Below are 12,682 nucleotides of genomic sequence, written 5' to 3'. Positions count from 1 at the left end.
CAGAAACTACTGGAAGAAGAAATTAAGGACAGAATAAAGAAATTCACAGACTCAAATGAGAATGAAAATACATCCTACCAGAACCTTTGAGACACAGCAAAAGCAGTGCTCAGAGGCCAATTTATAGCAATAAATGCACACATCCGAAAAGAAGAAAGGGCCAGAATCAAAACATTAATCCTACAACTCGAACAAATAGAAAGAGAGCAGCAAAAGAAGCTCTCGGGCACCAGAAAAAGGAAGCAATAAAAATTAGAGCAGAATTAAATGAAATAGAGAATAGAAAAACAATTGAAAGAGTTAATAAGACCAAAAGCTGGTTCTTTGAAAAGATCAACAAAATTTATAAACCATTGGCCAAACTGACAAAAGAAAAACAGGAGAGGAAGCAAATATTCCGAATAAGAAATGAGATAGGCAACATCACAACAGAGCCTACTGAAATTAAAAGAATCATGAAAGACTACTATGAAAAATTGTACTCTAACAAATTTGAAAACCTGGAGGAAATGGACAAATTTCTAGAAATTCACTACCTACCTAAACTAACACAAACAGAGGTAGAACAACTAAATAAACCCATAACAAAAGAAGAACTTGAAAGATAATTAAAAAACTCCAAAAGAAAAAAAAAAGCCCTGCCCCTGACGGTTTCACTGGAGAATTCTACCAAACTTTCAGAGAAGAGTTAATACCACTATGACTAAAGGTATTTCAGAGTATAGAAAAGGATGGAATACTCCCATATTCATTGTATGAAGCCAGCATAACCCTGATACCAAAACCAGGTAATGACACCAGAGAAAAAGAAAATTCAGACCAATATGCCTCATGAACGTTGACACAAAAATTCTCCACAAAATTCTAGCCAATAGAATTTAACAACATATCAAAAAAATAATTCACCATGACCAAGTGGGATTCATACTAGGTATGCAGGGATGGTTCAACATTAGAAAAACAATCAATGTAATCCATCACATAAATAAAACGAAAGACAAGAATCATATGATCTTATCAATTGATGCAGAAAAGGCATTTGACAAAGTCCAACACCCATTCATGATAAAAACGTTCAGCAAAATAGGAATAGAAGGGAAATTCCTCAACATAATTAAGGGCATTTATACATTTATACAAAGCCAACAGCCAACATCATTCTAAATAGAGAGTCTGAAAGCATTCGCTTTGAGAACAGGAACCAGACAAGGATGCCCTTTATCACCACTCTTATTCAACATTGTGCTGGATGTCCTAGCCAGAGCAATTACGCTACAAAAAGACATAAAGGCACCCAAATTAGTAAGGAAGAAGTCAAAGTATCTCTATTTGCAGATGATATGATCTTACATACAGAAAACCCCCAAGACTTCACAAGAAAACTACTGGAACTAATAGAATTTCAGCAAAGTATCAGGATACAAGATAAACAAACAAAAATCAGTTGGATTCCTCTACACCAACAAAGAGAACTTCAAAGAGGAAATCACCAAATCAGTACCATTTACAATAGCCCCCAAGAAGATAAAATATTTAGGAATAAATCTAACCAGAGGCATAAAAGACCTATGCAAAGAATCTATAAGACACTACTGCAAGAAACCAAAAGACACCTGCATAAGTAGAAAAACATACCTTGCTCATGGATAGGACTCAACATTCTGAAAATGTCAATTCTACCCAAAGCGATCTACAGATATAATGCAATCCCGATCCAAATTCCAATGGTATTTGTTAATGAGATGGAGAAACAAATCACCAACTGCATATGGAAAGCGAAGAGGTCCTGGATAAGTAAAGCATTACTGAAGAAGAAAAAGAAAGTGGGAAGCCTCACACTATCTGATTTTAGAACCTATTATACTGTCACAGTAGTCAAAACAGCCTGGTACTAGTACAACAACAGATACATAGGCCAATGGGACAGAATTGAGAATCCAGATGTAAATTCATCCACCTACGAGCAGCTGATATTTGACAAAAGCCCCAAGTCCGTTAATTGGGGAAAAGACAGTCTCTTCAAAAAATGGTGCTGGCATAACTGGATATCCATCTGCAAAAAAATGAAACAAGACCCATACTTCACACCATGAACAAAAACTAACTCAAAATGGATCAAAGACCTAAATATAAAATCTAAAATAATAAAGATCATGGAAGAAAAATTAGAGACAACTCTAGGAGCCCTAATACGTGGCATAAACAGAATACAAAACATTAGTAACAATGCACAAACACCAGAAAAGAAACTAGATAACTGGGAGCTCCTAAAAATCAAACACTTATGCTCATCAAAAGACTTCACCAAAAGAGTGAAAAGACAACCTACAGACTGGGAAAAAAATTTTGGCTATGACAACTCCAATCAGGGTCTAATCTCTAAAATCTACAAGATACTGAAAAACCTCAACAACAAAAAGACAAACAACACAATTAAAAAATGGGCAAAGGATATGAACAGGCACTTCACCAAAGAAGACATTCAGGCAGGTAACAAGTACATGAGGAAATGCTCACGATCATTAGCCATTAGAGAAATATAAATCGAAACTAGAATGAGATACCATCTCACCCCAACAAGGCTAGCATTAATCCAAAAAACACAAAATAATAAATGTTGGGGAGGTTGTGGAAAGACTGGAACACTTATATACTACTGGTGGGAATGTAAAATGGTATAACCACTTTGGAAATTGATTTGGCGCTTCCTTAAAAAGCTAGAAATAGAAGTACCATACAATCCAGTAATCTCACTCCTTGGAATATATCCTAGAGAAATAAGAGCCATCACATGAATAGACATACGCACACTCATGTTCATTGCAGCACTGTTCGTAATAGCAAAAAGATAAAAACAACCTAGGTGCCCATCAATGGATGAATGGATGAACAAATTATGGTACAGTCACACAATGGAATACTATTCAACGATACAGAACAGTGATGAATCAAGAAACATCTCATAACATGGATGAATGTAGAAGGCATTATGCTCAGTGAAATTAGTCAGTTGCAAAAGGACAAATATTATATAAGACCACTATTATAAGAACTCAAGAAAGGTTTAAACACAGAAGGAAACATTCTTCAATGTTTAAGAGGGTGAGGAGGGTGGGAGACGAGTATTCACTAACTAGATAGTAGACAAGAATTATCTTAGGTGAAGGGAAAGACAATACACAATACAGAGAAGTCAGCACAACTGGACTAAACCAAAAGCTAGGAAGTTTCTGGAATACAACCAAACACTTCAAGGGACAGAGTAGTAGGGGTAGGGGCCTGAGGACCTGGTTTCAGGGGACATCTAGGTCAACTGGCATAACAAAGTTTATTAACAAAATGTTCTGCATCCCACTTCGGTGAGTGGCATCTGGGGTCTTAAAAGCTAGTGAGCTGCCATCTAAGATGCATCAGTTGGTCCCAACCCACCTGGAGCAAAGTGGAATGAAGAACACCAAAAACACAAGGAAAATATTAGCCCAAAAGACAGAAAGGGCCACATAAACCAGAAACTCCATCAGCCTGAGACCAGAAGAACTAGATGGTGCCCGGCTACCACCAATGACCGCCCTGACAGGGAACACAACAGAGAGTCCTTGATGGAGCAGGAGAAAAGTAGGGTGCAGAACTCAAATTCTAGTAAAAAGACCAGACTTAATGGTCTGACTGAGACTGGAGGGACCCCAGAAGACATGGCCCCCAGATTCTCTGTTAGCCCAAAACTAAAACCATTCCCGAGGCCAACTCTTCAGACAAAGATTAGACTGGACTATAAGACATAAAATGATACTTGTGAGGAGTGTGCTTCTTAGCTCAGGTAGATACATGAGACTACATGGGTGGCTCCTTTCCAGAGGAAAGATGAGGAGGCAGAAAGGGACAGGAGCTGGTTGAATGAACACGGGGAATCCGGGGTGGAAAGGAGGAGTGTGCTGTCACATTGTAGGGAGAGCAACTAGGGCCACATGACAATGTGTATATCAATTTTTGTATGAGAAACTGACTTGAACTGTAAACTTTCACTTAAATCACAATAAAAAATAAAATACTGACTTTTAAATTTAAAGAACAATTCTTATATATAAGCTAGGAAGGGTAATACATTAACTACATGAACATAAAGTGACAAGTGAATTATCTGAATAAATCTCTCCACATCCTCTGAAACAGGGCACAGAAAGGTCCCCATTGTAGCTCTAATAATGGCAAATATCAGATAGCCAGAAAGCATTTATACTCGAAATGTGGGCAGTAATGTAGAGTTAAAGATGGAGTCACCCCAGAAGTGAGCTTGGCCAACTTTATGGTTCTCCCAAGGGTATCATTCCTGATTTGCACTAACTGATAATATGAAAAAATGATATTTAGATAAAGATATTGGCACTCTTCCATCCCAGGAGTACCATCCTTCAGAGCTGGCTTCTCTAAGAGGCTATGTGGTTATTTCACAAAGATTTCAGTGCTTAAACTGTTTTTGAGCACTCTTTTGAAATTACCTACAAAGCTTATAGTTTTAGGAAAATCTTTGGTAGTGGCCAATCATCATCATATTAGTTTGCATTTAATTGTTGGAGTGCAACCAACACTCCTTTGAAGATAATTTTGGAGAACAAGTCTTGGGATTAACCTAATTTATTTATTGAATTTATGAACTTATATGAAAGTATAAAAAAGATATTTCTTACACTTTTAAAAAATAAAAAACCAAACCCATTGTTGATGAGTCGATTCTGACTCATGGTAACCCTACAGGAGAGAGTAAAATGGCCCCATAGGGTTTCCAAGGAGCGAATGGTGGATTTGAACCGCCAATCTTTTGGTTAGCAGGTGAGCTCTTAACCACTGTGCTACCAGGGCTCCTTTGGAATGACAGAAGCACTAATTTGGAAGTTACTGTTATTGAAACGTCAGTTATATAACGTTAGAGTCACAACCTATTTATTTTGAAAAATTTTATTTTTCATCTAAAGTGACATAAAACCCATTTGATACACTATTATTTGTTCTAAATTCCTACTTTACATCAAATTAGCTCAATAATTAAATTTTTTTCAAATTTTATAAAGGGAAAAGAATATAAGGATTACATAGGTGTGTGTCTATGTGCATTAAGGACTACAGCTAATATTATTGATGATGAGGGAACTTGACACTTCTATTATCTGGCCTTCATTCTCAAAGGACAAACACCCTGTGGCTTCTTTGTTTGTTGCTTCTTTGATTGACTTTTTATTTAAAATTAGACCCTTAAAATACGGACCAATTTTAAGACTAAAAATGAACTTTCACATAAATGACTGTAAATATTTAAATATTCTAGTTTTGAAAACCTTTAAAATACTGTACCAGGCTCTAGAGTCAAAGGGGGAAATTACAAGGAAATAAATTAAAATGACTTCATTACTTGCAGTGGAAAATGCCCAGGATGCAGCACAGTTTTTTTGATCCAGTGGTCCATGAGTCCATCCAGGCCACTTATAAGAAGCAATAAAAAACTCTGGAAGATCAGTTGTTGCAGGCAAAGAAGCCTAAAGAGAAAGAAGAACAAATGTGTCACATTTTCTCACATGTATCCCAATAATCTTCATAAGATAATACAATGTACTTTTATAACTTTTATTTTTGCATAATTTTATATTTTCAAGATTTCTGAATGGCATCCCTGAAAAGTATTAGTTACGCAGGATTTCAGTTTTGCTCTGTGTTAAAATAACAATTAAATGTGGGGAATGATAGCATAGTTCGAAATTATAAGAACGATACATAAAATACTTATTCTGGATTACTATGCAATGCAATCATTTCAGTCAAAGTTTCTGTCGTCTTAATTCAGAGTTTTGCTCATCCATGTGAAAGACCACATAGAGTTATTTAAACTTATCTTCAGAAAGAGCATTTACTTGTCTGCTTCTCCTATTCTGGAGAAGGCGTGTGATTCTGAGGTGAAATTAATATCAAAATGATGTATTTTTAGAAACTATGTATTAACACACTTGGAGCCCCAAGGAACACAAGAATTTCACACCAGCTATTCGGAAACAAAACTGGGGTGAATTGGTTGGTATTTATAAAATCCTCAAAGATTTAAAAAAAAAACTTCAAGAAGTATGCAAGTGTCCAATAATACCGTGATGTCTTAAAAGTCCATGGTAAAGTCCTAATGAAGTCAATTTCAGCTGCCATCTTTCAGAGAAGGCAAATTAAATGTTATGTCATGTCACTCAAAGAAAATGTAAAACATAATACCCTGTTTTTTCCGAACTTTTCTAAAGAGTAGTGAATTTAATTCCCATAAGTAATCAGGACTCCAGACAAAGATTTATTAACTTTTCATTACTCATCATATTCTTTCTCTCTCACTCTCACACACACACAGACACACACACACATACACAAACATCATTTTTGAGAGTGCTTTAATGTTTTCAAATTGTTTCAATACTCTGTATTTTCTTTGATCTTCTCAGGAGCCCTACATGACATAATTACGGCACATATTGTTAGCTCTGGAACCCTGGTGGCATAGTGATTAACAGTTTAGCTAGTAACCAAAAGGTCGGCAATTTGAATCCACCAGCTGCTCCTTGGAAACCCTATGGGGCAGTTCTACTCTGTCCTATAGACTTGCTATGAGTTGGAATCAACTCAACACCAGTGGGTTTGTTTTTGTGGGTTTTTTTTTTTTTTTTTGGTTTTTATTAGTAGCTCTGTTCTATGAATGAGAAAACTATCTTCTAAAAGTTAAATGACATGCCAAGTTCTCTCAGCTAAATAAGAAATACTCGCGGAACTAGACCAAGATTTTAGAATTCTTAACACCAGTTTCCATTTCTATCACCTCCCTATTTTATCAGAAATACACAGATACTTTGCACTAGAAGTAGAACATATGTAAAAGCTAAAATTTCACCTATTTAAAAGTCTTCATGACTGTTCATTGAACAAGTCAGGCTACTGATCCAATATCTTGCAAAAAAAATTACCTCTGACAAGTGCTTAATAGCTTCAAAGACTGAAGCAAGGAAAATTTAGAATTTACATGTCTGCTTGAAAAGGCATCATTCCAAAATAATTTATGAATTTGAATTTTAATGAGAGAATTCTGTTTTGATTTAAAGAACTATTATCATCTGATAAGAAAGTTATTAAATCCTGGGTTCCATTACTAAAAATAATGCTATATAAATGATGGAAGTCAAGTGCTAAAAATGGTTTGGATTATAACATTTTATCAAGCAGGTCACCCTAGACTGCACGAAAACTTGAAGGGCAGCATCTTAGAAAGGCAGATGATTTTAGACTCTTCTACCATTAGATTGGAGCCCTGGTAGCACAGTGGTTAAGCGCTACAGCTGCCAACCAAAAGGTCGGCAGTTCACATCCATCGGCCACTCCTTGGAAACCCTGTGGGTCAGTTCTATTCTGCTCTATAGGGTCGCTATGAGTCAGGATCCACTTGATGGCACATAACAACAACAACAACCATTAGATGGGTCCACACGAAAGAACCTTAAGGTCAGAGCAGAATAAATTTGCTGTTCTGAGTAGATTGTCTCAGAGTTGCAGATTTACTCTACAGAAGAGTCTTTATAATTGGGACAGATATTCACATACTTCATACATTACTCATACATTCCAATACTATTGTTATTGGCTTATCAATATGATTTTAAGGATTTGTAATTCTAAGTTGCCTCAAGTTTCCAGAAAAATACGTGTGTGTCAGTTGTTATTTTAATTTATTATTTTATGATTCTAATTTAATAGTATATTTAGCACATTTCTCTTGTGCTCCGTTGAAGCAGTAAAGATATAACTATTAATTCTAGCACATTTCAGTGGAGTTGAGTTATTTAGAATTTGACTTTCACGTACCAAAGCCTACCACAGTGTTTTGAACATGGGAGGTGCTCAATAAACATCTGATAACAATGATGAGATACATACCTATCTGGTAGATTTGATCTCTTAAAAAATATTCTTTGTTTTCCTCACAGGAACATTAAGTTAAATTATAACACCAGCATACATTTGTTGCTTTTATGATTTAGTCTTTAAAAATGAAAATTATACACAGCTAATCCTTCTCAATAAGATAAGGCAATAGAGAAACAATAAACAAAATGACATTTTTATTAAAAACATATTTACCAATCCCACTAAGCCAGAAGATCAATTCATGAAGCTCATTTTTCAAGATTTTTAAAATTTATATAATATTGCTTTTCCTGAAAATGAGCCCATAGCATTTGAGGTGCAACAGACACTGTTTACCTTGTAATTTTCTTTGCCTCATGGTTTAGGATAATCTGATATAATGAACACAGAGTAAATCTTATATCACGTTTTATATCACATTTTTCCATAATGATTACATTTCTCTGTAAAGTAAGAGCATTGTTCAGGAGCTTATAAATAAAGCTTTTAGGAACTGATAATAAAAGTCTAGTTTCAATGAACTATTTTTTTTTTTTTTTGGCAAAAGATAGCATAATAAGGTAAGAAAACTAAGAGAATCAGCCAAGAGTGACAGAATATCCAAAATGATAGAGGCTTAAATAAGATAGAAATGTATTTTTCAAAGGAGATCTACACTATTCTATGCCTATGGAAGCAGCACTCCAGAAATCAAAGTAGATATTGCGTTGGGAAAATCTGCTGCAAAAGACCCCTTTTAAAGTTTTAAAAAGCAAAGATGTCACTTTGCTGACCCAAGCCATGGTCTTTTCAGTCACCTCATATACGTGTGAAAGCTGGACAATGAAAAAGGAAGACAGAAGAAGAATTGATGTATTCAAACTGTGATGTTGGCGAAGAATATTGAATATAAAGTGGCCTACCAGAAAAACAAACAAATCGGTCTTGGAAGAAATATAACCAGAGTGCTCCTTAGAAGTGAGGATGGCGAGCCTTCAGCTTACTTACTTTGGACACTTCATCAGGAAAGATGAATCTCTAGAAAAGGACATCATGTTAGGTAAAGTAGAGGGTCAGCAAAATCAAAGGAAACCTTCAATAAGATGGATGAGATGGACTGACATACTAGTCAAAACAGTGGACTCAAACATACCAAGGATCATGAGATGGCACAGGACCAGGCAATATTTTGTTCTGTTATAGGTAAGGTTGCTATGACTTGGAGCCAACTAACAACAACAACACACTATTCCATATGGGAATTTTAAATTCTTTTAATTGCGATTTTTAAAAAAACTTTGTGTCATAATCTAATATTTCAAAATTAATATTAATCAAATTTGAGATTAAATCTGAACAATCTTGCTGCTTCAATATTTCAATTTAGAAAGCAGAGATTAAAGATAATGGGAACAAATACAAGAATTAAATGCAATGATGAACACGGAAGAATTTCTTATAATAATTCCTTCATTTAATTGAACCAAAATCTCTAAAGGAGTTTTGGAAACACAACTTAAGAAAAACTGATCAATTTTCTCAAGAACTTCAGAATAGATTGTGAGCATTTTTATTATGCGTCCATATCGACACAATAGTCACTATATGAATCACTCCTTCCATCTCCAGTTGCACTTTCTCCTACTTAAATTTGAAAAATCAGAGTGACCTGAGAATCAAAAGAAAACAGCAGAAGATAATCATTGTGTTCTGACCTTCACAAACCAAGATCTCTGGCCATAGATTCTAAGACATTTATTTTAAACTATCCGATGTTGGAGAGGAAAAAGATCATTTTCTGGTTCCAAATGGCTAAATAAATTTCTCATATTGAACAATATAAGCTTTCATGCCTTAACCTTTAAAGAGTCATGATTTACTAATTCTCTGGTTTCTGTTACAGAGTAATTTTTAATTATCTACTTTTTATAAATATCAATATTCAGTGATAATATTATTGAAGATAGTGCTAGTCCTCTTCTCCAGTCCCCTTCCTTCTTTACAGGCTTTCCCTTTCTTCATAGTAATAGAATTCTTTGCTCACTCAGGCTCAGAAAAACAGTTATATTTCCCAGCCTTCCTTGCTATTAGGTGTGGCCACATTACTAAGTTCTTACCAATGGGATGTAAGTAGAAGTGTCAGTTGGCAGCTTCTGAGAACTTTCCTTCAGAGACAGCTGAACCTAATTTTGAGCCCTTCTTTCTTGGTCTATTTTCTTTTCTTGTTGGCAGAATTTTTTACCTTATAGCTGGATATGAAGAAGCCTTCTAGAACCATTATTAAAAAAAAAAAAGAAAAGAAAAGTTGCCACAGAGTTGATTCCAACTCATGGCAACCTCATCAATGTCAGAGTAGAACTGTGCTCCATAGGGTTTTCAATGATTGATTTTTTGGAAGTAAATTGTCAGGCCTTTATTCCGAGGCACCTCTGAGTGGACTCAAACTGAGCTCATTAACTGATTGTTACTCAAGGACTCATGAATCATTATATGACCTGGGAAATAAAGGCTCTGGGCAATGGAGCAACAAGAAGAAAGAAGGCTGGGTATCCAGCACCACAGAGTGCAATTCCAGTTTAGGACTACTCACCGCCAGATTTGTTGGTGAGAGATCGATTTCTCTCTTATTTAGGCCACTGTCATTTTGGATTTTCTTTCACTCTCAAGACAGCCTAATTATAAGTAACACAGCACACATGACTGTTATTGAAGTTACTAGGTAATACTACATTTCATTAAATCCAGGACATTATCAAACGTAAGAAGCAACCCTATTTCAGAGGTGTTATAAGAGTAAAGAAAATATGCATCTGAAAATTGATGAACTATGACGTTTTTTTCTTTTTTGCCATACAAAAATTTATACATACATTGTTATGTAACCCTAACTGCTCTCCTCATACTGTGACAGCACACTCCTCCTCTCCACCCCTGATTCCCCATGTCCATTCAACCAGCTTCTAACCCTCTCTGCCTTCCCATCTCACCTCTGGACAGAAGCTGCCTGTTTAGTCTCTTGTATCTACTTGAGCTAAGAGGCACACTCCTCATGAGCATCTCTTTATGGCCCATCGTCCAGCACAATCTTTGAAGAGTTGGCCTCGGAAATTGTTTTAGTTCTGGGCTGATAGAGAATCCAGGGGCCATGCCTTATGGGGTTCCTCTAGTCTCAGTCAGACCATTAAGCCTGGTCTTCTTACTAGAATTTGAGTTCTGCACCCTACCTTTCTCCAGGACTTTCTGTTGTGTTCCCTGTCAGGGTGGTCATTGGTGGTATCCGGGCACCATCTAGTTCTTCTGGTCTCAGGCTGATGAAGTCTCTGGTTTATGAGGGCTTTTCTGTCTCTTGGGCTAATACTTTCCTTGTGTCTTTGGTGTTCTTCATTCTCCTTTACTTCAGGTGGTTAGGACCAGTTGATGCACCTTAGATGGTAGCTTGCAAGCTTTTAAGACCCCAGACGCCACTCACCAAAGCAGGATGCAGAACATTTTCTTAATAAGCTTTCTTATGACAATTGACCTAGATGTCCCCTGAAAGCATGATCCCCAGACCCCTACCCCTTCTACTCTGTCCCTCAAAGTGTTTGACTGTATTCAGGAAACTTCTTAGCTTTCATTTAGTCCAGTTGTGCTGACTTCTCCTGTAGTGTGTGTTGTCTTTCCCTTCACCTAAGATAATTCTTGTCTACTATCTAGTTAGTAAATAGCCCTCACCCTCCCTCCTCACTCTCATAACCATCAAAGAATGTTTTCTTCTGTGTTTAAACCTTTTCTTGATTTCTTATAATAGTGGTCTTATGCAATATTTGTCCTTCTGTGACTGACTAAATTCACTCAGCATAATGACCTCCAGCTTCCTCCCTGTTATAAGATGTTTCACGGCTTCATTGTTATTCTTTATCATTGCATAGGATTCCATTGTGTGAATATACCACAATTTATTTATCCATTCTTCCGTTGATGGGCATCTAGGTTGTTTCCATCTTTTTGTTATTGTGCACAGTACTGCAATGAACATGGCTGTGCATATATCTATTCGTGTGATGGTTCTCATTTCTCTAGGATATATTCCAAGGAGCGGGATAGCTGGAGCATATGTTACTTCTATTTCTAGCTTTTTAAGGAAGCACCAAATCAATTTTCCAAAGTGGTTGTACCATTTTACATTCCCATCAACAGTGTATAAGTGTTCCAGTCCTTCCACGATCTCTCCTACATTTATTATTTTGTATTTTTTGGATTAATGCTAGTCTTTTTGGGGTGAGATGATATCTCATTGTAATTTTGATCTGCATTTCTCTAATGGCTAATGATCGTGAGCATTTCTTCATGTGTCTGTTAGCCACCTGAATATCGTCTTCGGTGAAGTGCCTGTTCATATCCTCTGCCCATTTTTAATTTGGTTATTTGTCTTCTTGTTGTTGAGGTTTTGCAGTATCTTGTAGATTTTAGAGATTACACGTTGATTGGATTTGTCGTAGCCAAAAATTTTTTCCCAGTCTGTAGGTTGTCTTTCTACTCTTTTGGTGAAGTCCTTTGATGAGCATAACTGTTTGATTTTTAGGAGCGCCTAGTTATCTAGTCTCTCTTCTGGTGCTTGTGCATTGTTACTTATGGTTCGTATTGTGTTTATGCCATGTATTAGGGCTCCTAGCATTGTCTCTATTTTTTCTTCCATGTTCTTTATAGCTTTTAATTTTATATTTAAGTCTTTGATCCATTTTGAGTTAGTATTTGTGCATGGTGTGAGGTATGGGTCTTGTTT

The 12,682-nt window shown here is 36.1% G+C and overlaps 1 protein-coding gene across 1 annotated transcript in view; it reads right to left on the bottom strand.

The window, feature by feature from the left end:
• TINAG (tubulointerstitial nephritis antigen) overlaps nucleotides 1-12,682 on the bottom strand; it is a 115,874-nt gene that overhangs the window by 54,164 nt on the left and 49,028 nt on the right. The window contains exon 5 of the mRNA XM_004386819.2: nucleotides 5,405-5,528. Within this exon, the coding sequence (XP_004386876.1) occupies nucleotides 5,405-5,528 (124 nt within the window). The remainder of the gene's footprint in view (nucleotides 1-5,404; nucleotides 5,529-12,682) is intronic.

The sequence above is a fragment of the Trichechus manatus genome, unplaced genomic scaffold (genome assembly GCF_000243295.1).
Source record: "Trichechus manatus latirostris isolate Lorelei unplaced genomic scaffold, TriManLat1.0 scaffold00172, whole genome shotgun sequence".
In the NCBI taxonomy this organism is placed as follows: domain Eukaryota; kingdom Metazoa; phylum Chordata; class Mammalia; order Sirenia; family Trichechidae; genus Trichechus; species Trichechus manatus.
The sequence above is the reverse complement of the archived record's forward strand: the minus strand, read 5'-3'. Positions and strand labels throughout refer to the sequence as shown.